At 41.0% G+C, this 15579-nt stretch overlaps 2 protein-coding genes across 2 annotated transcripts; both read right to left on the bottom strand.

The window, feature by feature from the left end:
* Nucleotides 1–8082: 8082 nt before the first annotated feature.
* LOC115458215 (olfactory receptor 1020-like) lies at nt 8083–8688 on the bottom strand. Its single transcript, XM_030188075.1, has one exon. The coding sequence runs from the start codon at nt 8686–8688 to the stop codon at nt 8083–8085; it is 606 nt and encodes a 201-aa protein (XP_030043935.1).
* A 4854-nt stretch (nt 8689–13542) lies between these two features.
* Nucleotides 13543–14154, bottom strand: LOC115458214 (olfactory receptor 1019-like). Its single transcript, XM_030188074.1, has one exon. The coding sequence runs from the start codon at nt 14152–14154 to the stop codon at nt 13543–13545; it is 612 nt and encodes a 203-aa protein (XP_030043934.1).
* Nucleotides 14155–15579: the final 1425 nt, after the last annotated feature.

Below are 15579 nucleotides of genomic sequence, written 5' to 3'. Positions count from 1 at the left end.
TTTAGTGATCACTGGGGCAGTCAGGGGTGGTCATCCCCGATTCCTTCCGGTGGTCATCTGGTCATTTAGGGCACTTTTTTGGGACTTGTTCGTGAAAAAAAAAGGGTCCAAAAAATGACCCAATTTCACGCTAAAAACGCCTTTCTTTTTTCGATTTTTGACCGAGGACCCCCATCTTTCCTCGGCTGATAAACACTCCCCAGTCCCGCCTTCACCACGCCTCCGACACGCCCCCGTCAACTTTGGCCGTTTCCACGACGGATTGCAGTTGAAGACGCCCAAAATCGTCTTTAGATTATACCGATTTGGGCGCCCACGGGAGAAAGACGCCCATCTCCCGATTTGGGTCGAAATATGGACGTCTTTCTCTTTCGAAAATAATGCGGATAGTCTCCTCAGAAAGCCATCTCTGAATGTAGATCAAAACATGCTTGCTGTGAAAACTTTTCCCTAGATGGCCCAGGATCTGCCCAAATAGTGCAAAAGTGGGTTGACCCAATTTTCAGCAGCAAAATTCAGGTAAATAAAACTGAAAATCCACATATACTCAGATGAGTGGGACTTATCCAGGTAGAAACCTTTCCAACTCAGATACATTCTTCTGCATATCAGGCCCATGGAGTCTTAGCCATATTAAGGGAGGGTAAAGTTTTGACAGATGACAAACTTGGGTAAACACATGTTCACTTGTAAAAATCACATAGAAAACCACCCTTAATTTGAGTTACACTTTCACAGGAATCTTACTCGCAAACTCCCCAATAAGCTGACTAACCCCAAAGCAGTGGTGTTCCTAGGGGGGGGGGGGCGGTGGGTGCGGCCCACCCCGGGTGCATGCCGCTGGGGGGGGGGGGGGGTGCCGCACGCCTGTCTGCTCCGCTCGTTCTGTGCTCCCTCTGCCCTGGAACAGGTTACTTCCTGTTCCGGGGCAGAGGAAGCATGGAAAGAATAAAGCCGACAGGCGCGTGGCACCCCCTCAGCAGGTAAAAATGCACCCGGGGGGGTGTCGTTTCGCCGGGGGAGGTGTCTTTTCGCTGGGGGGGGGAGAGGTGTCATTTCGCCGGGGGGGGGGGGGGCGCATCGACGATCTGCCCCGGGTGTCAGCCGCCCTAGGAATGCCACTGCCCCAGAGGTTGAAAATTGCCTCACTCTCAGGGGATAAATGTACCTGTCCAACAATTCTAGTCAGATGGCCCTGTTTACTAAGCCATGCTGTAGGTGTGCTAACTTTTTAGTGAGCTAAAAATGAGCACACGCTAACACCAATAGGAATATAATAGGTGACTCTTTCATTAGCGTGTGCTCATTTTTAGTGCATACCAAAAAGTTTGCACGTCTACAGCGTGGCTTAGTAAACAGGGCCCAGAGAGTTTTAGCTCTTTTATATGTCCTTTTACTAAGCTGTGGCAAAAACTGACCTTGGTGTGGCCTTGCACAAGTTTTTCCCATATTGAAAATTGTAGATTGAGTATGTTTAGGTTCGTTAATAATTCTTGATATATATTTTTAAGGAGATGCTGAAATCATTACTTTCAGGAATATTCTGTAATTTAATTGAAGTTCTGGATTTTGTAAATTGCATTCTCATGTGACTGTCTTGACATTTTCGTATTGAAAACCACTCTGACCTTTAGTGCTAGTGGCATTTAAGTATAAATAAATGGTAAATTATAAATTGTAGTAAGGCCATTTTACCACAGTACTAAAAAGGCCAATTTTCCATTTTTAAATATATTAATGGCCATGGGGTAATATTGCTATTAGCATGCAGCCAATAAAAATATTACTACATCAGCACTTATCGATACCTATTTTGCAGGCAGCAAGGGCTCACATGGTAATCCTGTGCTAAACTGTTAGCAGACTACTACTACTACTTCAAATCATTTCTATAGTGCTATCAGTCGTACGCAGCGCTTCACAATTGAAGATGAAGAAGAGACAGTCCCTGCTCAAGAGAGCTTACAATCTAATTCAAGACAGACAGACAGGACAAATAAGGGATAAGGGTAGGACAGACAAATAGGACACATAGGGATAAGGGACTATTGAAGAGAGGAAGACCAGATAAAGGTTACGAACAAGTGAAAAGTTAGGAGTCAAAAGCAACATCAAACAGGTGGGCCTTTAGCCCGGATTTGAAGGCGGCCAGAGATGAAGCTTGACGTAGCGGCTCAGGAAGTCTATTCCAGGCGTAAGGTGTGGCAAGATAAAAGGAACGGAGTCTGGAGATAGCGGTGGACCTTTTTAGTTAGCAGACCTCATAGGCGGTCGGTGGCCCAACTGTTTGGGGAGGCTAAAGTGGGTGGGGTTAGGGGTGGGGCCAGGGGTGGAGCTTAAATCAATACTTGTCTGATTACACAGAAAAAATAAATAAATAAAAATAAAAGTCACAATTAATACCTTTTATTAAATTTAGATATTAGATATGTATCATATGTCAAAGAATAAATTGGTTGCTCAAAGCATATTCTAACCACAATTGCTGAACTGCAAAACACTATGCACAACTTTGTGCAAAAACACACTCAGAACCTTACGGTACCATAAATATTACACTGGGCAGAACCTAATACACCAATATACCACCCATACGGAAAATGCAGACCATCAACAATATGAAACAAGGGATCATAATATCACAGTTCTCATGTAGCACTACAAAACATCCTAATCCATGTTTAATGTGTGCTAAAATGCCATAAAAAAGTAAATAAATCTAAAATTTTAATGTTGAGCACCTGATTCTCAAAGTGGACATATTCCAAACACTATAATGAAAATAAAATTATCTTTTCTACCTTTGTTGTCTGGTGACTTTGTTTTTCTGATCATGCTGGCCCAGTATCCAATTCTGCTGCTATCTGTCCTCTTAACTCAGTTTCCAAGGCTTCCTTTCAATTTATTTCTTTACTTTCCGCCTTTCTTCTTCATTTCTTGCCCTACATCCGTAAGTAAAAGCTGGGTCCTCCGCAGACTTGACTGCCAGTGGATCCAGCTTCTGCCTATTTTCTTCATCCATGTGCAGTTTTTCTCTCTTCCTTTTCCCTCATCTCATCTCCTTCCTCACTCTTCCCTCCCCTCCATCCATGTCCAGCATTTCTTCGCTCTCCCTTCCCTCTCCTCCATTCATGTCCAGCAACTCTCCTCTCCCCTGCCCTCCTCCAGCCATCCACACCAACCCGGCAATTATCTCCTCTCCCCTGCCCCCCTCCAGCCATCCACACCCACCCAATGATTCTCTCCTCTCCCCTGCCCCCCTCCAGCTATCCACACCCACCCAGTGATTCTCTCCTCTCCCCCGCCCCCCTCCAGCCATCCAAGAATTCTCCTCGCTCCCCTGCCTCCGTCGCAGCAGCCGCAGTGAAAGCCCATCTCTAGCCTTGTAAGCCTTCCCTTCATTTCCGTCAGTGTCCCGCCCTCGCTGAAAGAGGAAATGACGTCAGAAGAAGGCGGGACACTGACGGGAATGAAGGGAAGACTTACAAGTGAAATATTCAGATCCTTTTCTCAATAGAGAAACCTCAAACTTGTAAATTTCCACCAATCTCTTTTCACATATTTTCTCATTTACCACATAATCAGGCACTCTTTTATAATTTCAGTCAACTTAGATCAAACAATAATTCTTTCTTTCCTTTCTTACACAAGGAGCTCAAACATGCAGATCCTGTCTCAGTCAAATCTCTCTATTACCAGGCAGATTTTCTAACAGGAGCTGCTCATCCAAACAGAGAGCTCTATTTGAATGTAGATTAACATACACTCTAATGGGAATTTTTAGTCAAAAACACTAGATAAACCCTTCGTTTTTCGATCAAACTTCACATTTCTGATCAGAGCCATGCCCTAACATTAAGGCTGTAAACATTTCCAACCATTTTTACCCATAAATATGCAAATGAGACCCTCCCAAAAACGGACTAATTTGCATATGGCTTGAGCAAATTTGAGTACATAGCATACCAATCTCACTTCCTAGCACCTAAATTCTGCAATTAGATTTAATGCAAATACTTTTAAAACTCATTTTTAGCAGTTTTAAAATTCCAGGGGTCAGTGCAAGTCTGTTTGGTGTGCACTGCTCATGTGCAGGAATTCATGATCCTAGTTAAATATCTCCCTGGCAACCCAGGACACCTCCAGCCAACCCCCCTGCTCTCCCAGCAGTAAGGTAATCAAATTACACCAATTTCTACAACTGGAAGGCTAGAGACAGGGCTTTCACTGCAGCTGCTGCAATCAAGAATTTAAACCCCCTGGGGAGGCTTAGCCTCCCAAAGCCTCTTATACCTCATATACCTTATGCCTATGGCAGACCTTTTTTAAAGTGGCAGTAGAGCTACCGCTGCATTGTCAGATGCCAATCTGGCACTACCACAGTCCTAATAGCGCACACCATTCCTAGTCAGTGGCATTCCTGGGGGGGGGGTGCGGTCTGCCCCGGGTGCATGCCACTGGGGGGGTGCCACGCGCCTGTCGGCACCACTCGTTCCGTGCTCCCTCTGCCCCGGAACGAGCGAAGCCGACAGGTGCACGGCACCCCTCCAGCAGGTAAAAATGCACCCGAGGGTGGGGTGGGTGTCATTTCGCCGGGGGGGGGGGAGGTGTCGTTTCGCTGGAGGGGGGCGCTGCACCTGGGGGTGCGCATCGGCGATCCGCCCCGGGTGTCAGCCACCCTAGGAACGCCACTGTTCCTAGTGCAACTAGAAATTTTTCTTTTTCTTTTTTACCACCAGGGGGTTGCTGCCTTGTTGTTAGGGGCCATTTTACAAAGGTGCATAAGGGCCTTTGCATGTCCAGTGTGCGCCAAATTAGTATTATCGCCCAGCTACCATGTGCCCTGGGAGGAAATTCTGAATTTAGTGGGCACCAAAAACGCATGGTAGAAAATATTTTCTATTTTCTACCGTGTGGCGTTTAGCAGGTGGTAAACGGCAGTGGGCGTGTGCTGCATGCCTACCTCCCTGGTAGCATGTGAGACCTTACCGCTAAGTCAATGGGTAGCAGTAAGGTCTCAGGCCAAAAATGGACACGCACTGGTTTTTATTTCATACACATCAATTTTCTGACCCCTTAAAAAAGCTCTTTTTCCAAGATGTGGTAAAAACTGGCCCAGCATAAGCCCAAAAGACGCGCTCGCAATGCCACAGGCCACTTTTTGCATGGCTTAGTAAAAGGGCCCCGATCCCAAATTGTCACCTAAATAGGTGGCGTTACGAGTTCCCCACAGAAATGACCGTGCAGCCATTTCCTTTTTTGGCTTTTACCCGCTGCAGTAAAAGGGGCCTCAGCACATGGCAAATCCACATACCAATGCTACCACAGGGCCCCCTAATGCATGGTAATGTAGCGATGCCAACTGATTAGCACAGGAATCTACCATCCTGACATGACTGCTCCAAGAAAAAATATTTTTTAGAGCACACACATTTTGAAGTTACCACAAGATAATTGAGTGTGACCTGCAGTATGCTATTTTAAGCTATGTTAGTGCAGTTTAGCACTTTATCACTCTTTAGTGAAAGGACCTCTTAATGCCATACTGGGAAAGACCAAAGGTCCATCAAGCCCAGCATCCTGTTTCCAACAGTGGCCAATCCAGGTGACAAATACCTGGCAAGATCCCAAAAAAGTACAAAACATTTTATGCAGCTTATCCCATAAATAGTGGATTTTCCCCAAGTCCAATTTAATAATGGTCTATGAACTTTTCCTTTAGGAAGCCGTCCAAATCTTTTTAAAACTCCATTAAGCTAACCGCCTTTACCGCAATCTCTGGCAACGAATTCTAGAGTTTAATTACACGTTGAGTGAAGAAACATTTTCTCCGATTCGTTTTAAATTTATTACATTGTAGCTTCATTGCATACCCCCTAGTCCTAATATTTTTGGAAAGCGTAAACAGATGCTTCACATCTACCCGTTCACCTCCACTCATTATTTTATAGACCTCTATCATATCTCCCCTCAGCTGCCTTTTCTTCAAGCTGAAGAGCCCTAGCTGCTTTAGCCTTTCCTCATAGGGAAGTCATCCCATCCCCTTTATCATTTTTGTTGCCCTTCTCTGCACCTTTTTTAATTCCACTATATCTTTTTTGAGATGCGGCGACCAGAATTGAATACAATATTCGAGGTGCGGTTGCACCATGGAGCAATACAAAGGCATTATAACATCCATATTTTTGTTTTCCATTCTTTTCCTAATAATACCTAACATTCTATTTGCTTTCTTAGCCGCAGCAGCACACTGAGCAGAAGGTTTCAATGTATCATTGACTCCTAACGTGGACCCTTGCATGACGTAGCTATAATTCCTCTTTTCCATATGCATTACTTTGAACTTGCTCAGATTAAACGTCATCTGCCATTTAAACACCCAGTCTCCCAGTCTCGTAAGGTCCTCTTGTAATTTTTCACAATCCTCCTGTGATTTAAAAACTTTGAATAACTTTGTGTCATCAGCAAATTTAATTAACTAACTAGTTACTCCCATCTCTAGGTCATTTATAAACCCAGCACAGACCCATGAGGAAACCCACTAACTAGCCTTCTCCATTGAGTATACTGACCATTTAACCCTACTCTCTGTTTTCTATCTTTTAACCAGTTTTTAATCCACAATAGAACACTACCTCCTATCCCATGACTCTCTAATTTCCTCTGGAGTCTTTCATGAGGTGCTTTGTCAAACACCTTCTGAAAATCCAGATACAGAATATCAACCGGCTCACCTTTATTCACATGTTTGTTCACCCCTTCAAGGAAATGTAGTAGATTGGTGAGGCAAGATTTCCCTTCACTAAATCCATGTTGACATTTGTCTCATTAATCCATGCTTTTGAATATGCTCTGTAATTTTGTTCTTAATAATAGTCTCTACCATTTTGCCCGGCACTGACGTCAGACTCACCGGTCTATTATTTCCCGGATCTCCTCTGGAACCTTTTTTTAAAAGCAGTGTTACATTGGCCACCCTCCAATCTTTCGGTACTACGTTCAATTTTAAGGATAAATTACATATTACTAACAATAGCTCCGCAAACTCATTTTTCAGTTCTATCAGTACTCTGGGATGAATACCTGGTCCAGGAGATTTGCTACTCTTCAGTTTGTAGAACTGTCTCATTACATCCTCCAGGTTTACAGAGAATTCATTCAGTTTCTCCGACTCGTCAGCTTTGAATACCATGTCTGGCACAGGTATCCCACCCAAATCTTCCTCGGTGAAGACCGATGCAAAGAATTCATTTAATCTCTCCGCTACAGCTTTGTCTTCCCTGATCGCCCCTTTTACTCCTCGATCATCTAGCAGTCCAACCAATTCTTTTGCCAGCATCCTGCTTTCAATATACCTAAAAAATTTTTTACAATGTGTTTTTGCCTCCATATAGGGGCTTAATCTGACTGATGATTAAATTACATGATTATATAAAAAATACATTTCATATTATTTAAGTATAATATTTTCCTGTGCTTCTACCTACAGAAATAGCAGATATTCATACTTAGATGTGTTTCCAATATTATATATTTCAAAGATGAACTACACTGGGCGTTTCTCTTTGAAACTTTGCAATGGTCCAAAGGTACAAAGGTGCCAATGAATGTTGCTGCTACGCCGTTCAATGAGAATGGCCTTCAACACAAAGGGGTCCTTTTACTAAGGTGCGTTAACAGATTTAGCACATGCAAATGATTAACACACTCTGGGGGTCTTTTACTAAAGCTTAGATCAAGTTATCTTCAGCAGGGCCCATAGCAATAAAATGGGACCTGCTGCAAATTACTCAAGCTAGGCTTTAGTAAAATACCCCCCTCTAAACGATAAGATGCCCATAATGGATGTCTTATCATTTAGTGCATGCTAAATCCATTAGCACACCTTAGTAAAAGTGCCTCTTAGAGATTCATAAAGAGGTTTAAGTCTGAGCTTGTGTGCAATATTGTATCTAGTTGCTCTCATCATAATCAGTTGCACAAAGAAACTCTAAAACTTTATTAACCTTATAGTCGTATTTACTCAATAAGAAGAATAACCAAGAAGAGAAAAATAAAAGACTATTGATTCATGATGACGTTTCAGATGGCCATGATACTGTGTTGTTTCCTTTGTTTACTAAAGAAGAGATTTCTCAGGGCATGTTTTACCTCTTGATTTCTCATACTATAAATTAAGGGATTTAGCATGGGAATGAATACCGTGTACAGAAGGGCAAATAGTTTGTCTTTCTCTGGTGAATACATTGAGTTTGGCCTCATATAAATGCACATAATAGTCCCATAGAACAGAACCACAACAATGAGGTGGGAGGAGCAGGTGGAGAAAGCCTTGCGTCTCCCTTCAGAAGTGCGGATTTTCAGGATGGTGGAAATAATAAAGATGTAGGATGACAGTGTTAATAGAAAGGGGGTAATGCCTGTAAATATCCCTTCTGAAAGCACTAGTATTTCAAAGTTGTGGGTATCACTGCAGGAGAGCTTTAGAAGTGCATTTGGATCACAGTAGAAATGGTTAATCTCATTGGAGCCACAAAAGGAATAATGGGATATAAAATCTACTAGAGGAATCATATCCAGAGAGCCAGTTATCCAGGAAGTAGCTGCAAGTAAAATACAGTTCCGTTTGTTCATCATCACTGGGTAATGCAGGGGTTTAGATATAGCCACGTAACGATCGTAGGCCATAGCTGTGAGAAGGTAGAATTCTGTACTAACAGAAGTTAATAGCACGTATAGCTGCGTCAAACAGAGAGAAAATGAAACAAATGCTTTCCCTTTTAAAAGGCTTTTCAGCATTGTAGAGAGAGTGGCTGTGATGTTACAGATATCTAGGATGGACAAGTTGCTGAGGAAGAAGTACATGGGTTTATGGAGATGATGGTCAAAGAACATTAGTATCAAGAACCCAACATTTCCCAGAATAGAGATAACATAGGCTGGTAAAATTATTGCATAAATGAAGACAAGCAGGTGAGATTGGTTAGAGAAGCCCAGAATGATGAATCCTGTTGCTGATGTCTTATTGTCTCTCTTTATGATTTCAGTGTTCAAGATCTGTTAGAATATACCAAAGAGAAGCAAATATTGCAGATAAATGAATATCTATTTTGCAATATGCAGATCATCCCAATAATACGTCATGTAAGGCTATCCAAGGCTTAAGTAAGATACTCATTAAATTTACCACAAAGTCTATAAGAAGAGTGGCAATTGATTTAAATAAAATCTACTATTTTCAATATAGTTCCACATGTATTTTCACTTCTTATTCTTCATGTCTCAATTTGGGTGTCGTGCTGCAGTGATTCAGACTCTGAGGATGAGACAAGGCTGCAACTGAGAAGAGGCAATCAGAGCCTTCCTCCCTTCACCCTGATTGCCTGCGTGTTCCCAGAGTGGAAGTCCAGCCCTGACCAGAACAGTCAGATTCATTTTGTTTGAAAATAATTGAAAGGTGAACCAATCAAGTGTTTTGGACGCATATCAAAAATGGAATTACCACCCAGGGCACGCAGTACCTGGGTGGCAGTTCCAATTTGATGCACATTGGATGCGTGTAGGCACCTACGTGCATTAGTAAAAGGAACCCTAAGTTAAGCAGAAAATGACTGGAAGGGATGAGTCTTCTGAGATGGAGATAGACAGACAAAATCACATTTCAAAAGCTGTGGTCAGAGAGTTACATTTGTGATCTAAATTACCATCAGATACCAGAATTTCAGTCATTTATTTTAACTTCCATTTTACATTCTGACCCAGAACAAAGTACTCTTAGATAGGGGAAATGCATTTTATGTTATGGTAAAAAATAGTTTTGAAATCAGAATCGATTTGGTCAAGAAATATAAACCATTGCATTTCAAACTCAGGGAATCCTGTAATGATTAGTAATTCGCCCAATACTGGTCTGAGATAAGCATGCTTATAAATACATATACAATTTATATTCTAATATGTCATAGCACACAATTTTCTATTATTGAAAAACAGATCCATATTCATACTTACATGCTGATGTGACCTCTTATGTCCATGATGCATGTTCTTCTCACTGCCAATAAGACTAACTTGGTAGTTAATTACATATTGGCATTTTTTCTCAGCCCTTATGAGCTGTGGAGCTAAGTGACATCCAAGTTTGTGGCTTTATGAAAATATAACATGAGAACAAATAAGTTTGTATTGACTTCTGATGTTCAGATACAACATACAGATGCTTCTTCCTCAAAAAAGTACAGATTTTATATCAGCCAGATAATAAAGATGGTCAAATCTTTGGGGACATAATGGTTTGGGAGTAGAGGCAATCAAAGATATAGAAACTGATAGAATAACCAGGGACATTTTCATTTCTTGCTTAAGTCTATCTAATTTGTTTTTCTTGCTAATGAGAATACTTTGTTTTAAAGACCATCAAGGCAATTGTATAATTTGGCTCCTCATTTTAGGATCTTTAATTGGTTGTGCTTGGCTCTAATTCCATTATTCCAATGAATAATAGTGCAAACTGGTGATCCAGAAGATAGGTGTGACCCCTTACAACATGTGAATGGGTCAAAATATGTGAATGCCAGTTGTAATTGTCAGGCCTAAGTGTGCCAAGTGACACACAACTGATAGAATTCTCTAAGTTGTATCACTTGGCAGGGGACCAATCTACTAAAAATGCTGGCTCCTCCTACATCCCAATGGCTTGATTTTGTACGTTTTGCCTTTGGACGTTTTTTTTCCAAAATGGACAAAAAAAAAAAAAGTACAAATCACAAACCTTCCAAAATAGAAAATGTCCATAGTACTTTCGAAAAAAAAAAAAAAATAGGCATTTTTCTTTTTCGAAAATAACCTTCTTTTCTGTTCAGAATTTGGTCGTTTTGTGTAACATGTCCAAATTCAGATTTAGACATCATATTGAAAATGCCCCTCCACGACAACCTTATAAATTGGAGAAATAATTCCGGCTGCAGCTTTATTAACCAATCAAAAATTCATAACCAACACAAATAAAAATGTTATTATCAATATTTCAATGCAACCTTCGCTTTTCTTATTACCTTTTATAAAACTAGTCGATGCCAACATAGCAGCACGTATTTATTCCATCAAATGTACTAATATTCCATGAACTACCTTGTAAAGTAAGACCTGCGGTGACATCAAGGCCTCGCTTCTGCTTCTGGCGGTTTCACACACAAGCAGATTACGCTGTAAAATCCATATAGCCATTAAATTTATTGTCCTTAAATAAAGGCTGCTTGAAATATTCTCATTTATATTACCATAGCTGCAACTTAAACTATCCCTTTTAACATCCCTAAACATTGCTATCCCAACTACAAAATTCTGCTCCTAGAGGGCTCACAATTTAAAAAAAAATGGGACTTGATCCTTTGGTTTACATCCACTACACTAACAACTGGGCTTCTCCTCAAACTTAAATCCTGCTTTCTTAAGAATTCCCAGAATACCTGTAGCAGTCATAGAGCCTGGTAATCCCCGTTCAGCTTCTCTTTCAGGAAAGAGGGAGGAGACAGAAACCACTGGGGAATCAAGGAAGTGTAATGCCTTAATCCTTCCAGTCGACAGGTGCTCAATCAGTGCACCTTTTTGTATCCTGGATGTGCCTGAAATAGGTCTAAATAAGGACATCTATCCTTTTAGTCATGGATGTTTCTTCCCATTTGGTAATCACACTTAGAGGTCTAAATTTCATGCCCTCCCTAATCCTGCCCCATACTTACCCAGAACATGTCCCTTGCTATTTGGATGTCCTGAAGTGTTGGACATCCTATTCTGCCTTTGCAAAATCAGGATTTGGATTGTTTCAAGCACCCGGATGTACATTTCAGCCTTTTGAGACATATACATATATTTCTAAAATGAGCGCCATAGAGTAAGAGGATAGCTTGTATGAAGAGTTAGATAGAAATCCAAGCATGTCTTGAGTTCTGGAAAATTATGTTGACTCCTGAGCTAATGTTGGGGGAGTTGAGGGGCCTTTGAGGAGATCTTCAGTTGACAGGGCGTGAGTTCCTTTCCAGCTGCAGAAGAGTGTGCCACTACTAAGTGGGCCTGAGTCCATAGTGGTCGGGTTCCTACCTATTCAGGCCTACCTATGGTCATTTCACTGTTTGAGTCTAGTGTGCAGTACTGACCGCTTGAGAAACAAAATCCTGAAATTTTAGACATTTCCCTTATTTTTTTTATAAGATGACATTAAGTGACATAGGATATAGCAATGATATTTCTTATGTTCTTTCATATAAATGCATATCCCTAGTGCTCTACCCACAAGGAATAAGCTTTTATAAATCATCTCCCTGATACATGGGTGAAAGTATGAATATAAGCATGTGTATGTTTGTCTGGACTGAGCAGAGGTATTCCCAATCATAGAGATATGGTTAAGGTAAGGTACTTTATTTATGTGTAACACCTTCCTGAAAATTAACCCAGAAAAGCTGTGTGTGTATTAAAGAGCAAGTTTAAATGTCGATGTATGCCTTCCTTGGTGGAATTTTCAAGATAAACATATGCATGTGAAAAACTGCAAATTTTTGGCAGAAAACTATGCCTATCCAGATTGTTGGCAGCCACCATTACTTATGCAGGTCATAGACAGTATTCACATCATAAGATACTTGTGCAAATCATGGCTGAATATTGACTGTTATCTGTATGAGATTTCATGGTCATGGTCCTCAGATAAATTCTTCTGAACACTAGGCCCACAGAGTTTTAGCCATGTGTCCATGTGTGAAAATCACTTTGAAAACCACCCTCTGAGTATATTTTCACAGGAGTTTTACTGGATTGCTCCCCAGTGAGCGTACTAGTCCCAAGAGGTTGAAAATCGCATCACTCAGAGGGGATAAATATGCCTGTCCAACAATTCTAGACATGAATTTTAGCTAGTTTAGGGATCCTTTCACTAAACTGCAGCAAAAATGGCCTTAGCATGTCCATACATGAACTTTTCCAATATGCCAAGGCCATTGCTACCATGGCCATACAAAAAACTATATTCTATGTTTTTCATTAGAGGCAAGCATTTCTCAACTAGTGCCAGTGTTATTCCTGGATATTCATTGCTGGGCCATGTCTGGAAACCAGAATGGAATATCCAGGTTTATGCGGCTGGCCATCTCTTATGTGGCCAAGTGCAATATTCAGCACTTAATCACATTGTAACATCAAAAAATATATATTGAACTGGCTTGACTTTTATGCAGTCCAATTTGACTGCTAAACTTAAGCACTTAAATGATGAATACCAGCACTTAACCGTAAATTTGCTGACTCCACCAATGGACAACCCACAAAATAGCTGGCTCTGAGTTTAGTGATCTGTGGTGATAGTCACTGGCACTAACCAGATAAGTGCTGCTTAATATCAGTGGATAGTCCCGAACAAACAATTTAACCAGTCATGAGATCAATATTCAATTGCCTTGAATATCAACCTCATTATAACAGTAGTTATTGAATAACAGGAATAACCAAGAAAACAACAAAAAAAACCTATTGATTCATGATGAAGTTTCATATGGTCATGATACTGTCTTGTTTCCTTTCATATTGTTTTTTAAAGATTAGATTTTTCATGGCATTTTTTACTTCCTTATTTCTCATGCTATAAATTAAGGGATTTAGCATGGGGATGAATACTGTGTATTGAAGGGTAAACATTTTGTCTTGGTCTGGTAACTGCATTGAACTTGGCCTCATGTATATGCATATAATAGTCCCATAGAACAGAACAACAACAATGAGGTGGGAGGAGCAGGTGGAGAAGGTCTTGTACCTTCCTTCAGAAGAATGGATTTTCAAGATGGCTCCAATGATAAAGATATAGGATGATAGTGTTAATAGAAAGGGTGTGACAGCCACAAATGGTCCTTCAGAAAGTACTAGTATTTCAAAGTTGTGGGCATCACCGCAGGAGAGTTTTAGCAATGCATTGGGATCACAGAAGAAATGGTCAATCTCATTGGAGCCACAAAAGGAAAAGCGGGATATAAAATCTACTAAAGGAATCATATCCAAACATCCAGTTATCCAGGACATGGCTACAAGTAAAATACAGTTCCTTTTGTTCATCAAGAGGTGGTAATGTAGGGGTTTGGATATAGCCACAAAACGATCATAAGCCATAGCTGTGAGAAGCCACAATTCTGTACTTACAGTAATTGATACCAAGTAATACTGAGCCATACATAGAGAAAATGAAATAAATATTTTTCCTTTGAAAAGACTTTCCAACATTGTAGGGAGAGTGACTATGGTGCTACAGATATCTAAGAAGGACAAGTTGCTGAGGAAGAAGTACATGGGTTTGTGGAGGCGATGGTCAGAGAACATTAATATTAAGAACCCAATATTTCCCAGAATAGAGATAAAATAGGATGGTAAAACTATTGTGTAAATGAAGACATGCTGGTGAGTTTGATTAAAGAATCCCAGAATGATGAATCCTGTGAAAGATATATTATTCTCTCTCTCTGTTGTTGGAGTGTTCATAATCTGTTGGTATACAAAGAAAGATAAGTAAATATTGTGGATGAATGAATATCTACTTGCCATATACAGGTAACCCCAATGATAAAGTACATAAGGCTATCTGTGGTTTAAACAAGGCACTCATTCAATTTATCTCAAAGTCTATAGGATCAGTGGCAACTGGTTTAAAATTAAGTACTATTTCCATTAAAATTTCTCATGTATTTTCACCTTTTATTCTCCATACCTCAGTTTGGGCCTAGTGCTGTAGTAATTCATCCCTGGGTAAAACAATCAGATTAATTTTGTATTAAAGTAATTGAAAACAGATGCAATGGAATTCATTGCAGAGGTACTATATAAATTAAAACATATGTGGGGAAGGAATAATGATTAGCCAGCAATCCACCACATAAACTTCCAGTATTAGGTAGTACCACTGAATGCGTAGTCCTAAACTTAAATGGATAAGATATCTGTTATGCTATGACAGCTATTTAAGGACTCTGACTTAAACAGATAAAGAGAGGCATAATCGAACAGGGCACCCAAGTTTTCATGAGGGCGTCCTTGCAGGACAGCCCCATAAAGGGGCTGGGCAACCCGTATTATCGAAACAAGATGGGCGTCCATCTTTCATTTTGATAATACGGTTGGGGACGCCCAAATTTAGGTCAACCTTAGAGATAGTCGTACTTAGGTCATTTTTGAGATGGTCGTCCCCAGTTTTCGGCGATAATGGAAACCGAGGACGCCCATCTCAAAAACGACCAAATCCAAGCCATTTGGTCGTGGGAGGAACCAGCATTCGTAGTGCACTGGTCCCCCTGACATGCCAGGACACCAACCAGGCACCCTAGGGGGCACTGCAGTGGACTTCAAAAATTGCTCCCAGGTGCACAGCTCTCTTACCTTTGGTGCTGAACCCCCCAAAACCCACTACCCACAACTCTACACCACTACTATAGCCCTTAGGGGTGAAGGGGGGCACCTACATGTGGGTACAGTGGGTTTTGGGTGGGTTTTGGAGAACTCATATTTACCACCACAAGTGTAACAGGTAGGGGGGGGATGGGCCTG

The sequence above is a fragment of the Microcaecilia unicolor genome, chromosome 14 (assembly GCF_901765095.1).
Source record: "Microcaecilia unicolor chromosome 14, aMicUni1.1, whole genome shotgun sequence".
NCBI lineage: Eukaryota > Metazoa > Chordata > Amphibia > Gymnophiona > Siphonopidae > Microcaecilia > Microcaecilia unicolor.
The sequence above is the reverse complement of the archived record's forward strand: the minus strand, read 5'-3'. Positions and strand labels throughout refer to the sequence as shown.

Bases quoted from the DNA above. Each gene is read 5' to 3' on its own strand.
- LOC115458215 (XM_030188075.1), bottom strand. From the start codon at position 8,688: ATGGCCTACGATCGTTACGTGGCTATATCTAAACCCCTGCATTACCCA.
- LOC115458214 (XM_030188074.1), bottom strand. From the start codon at position 14,154: ATGGCTTATGATCGTTTTGTGGCTATATCCAAACCCCTACATTACCAC.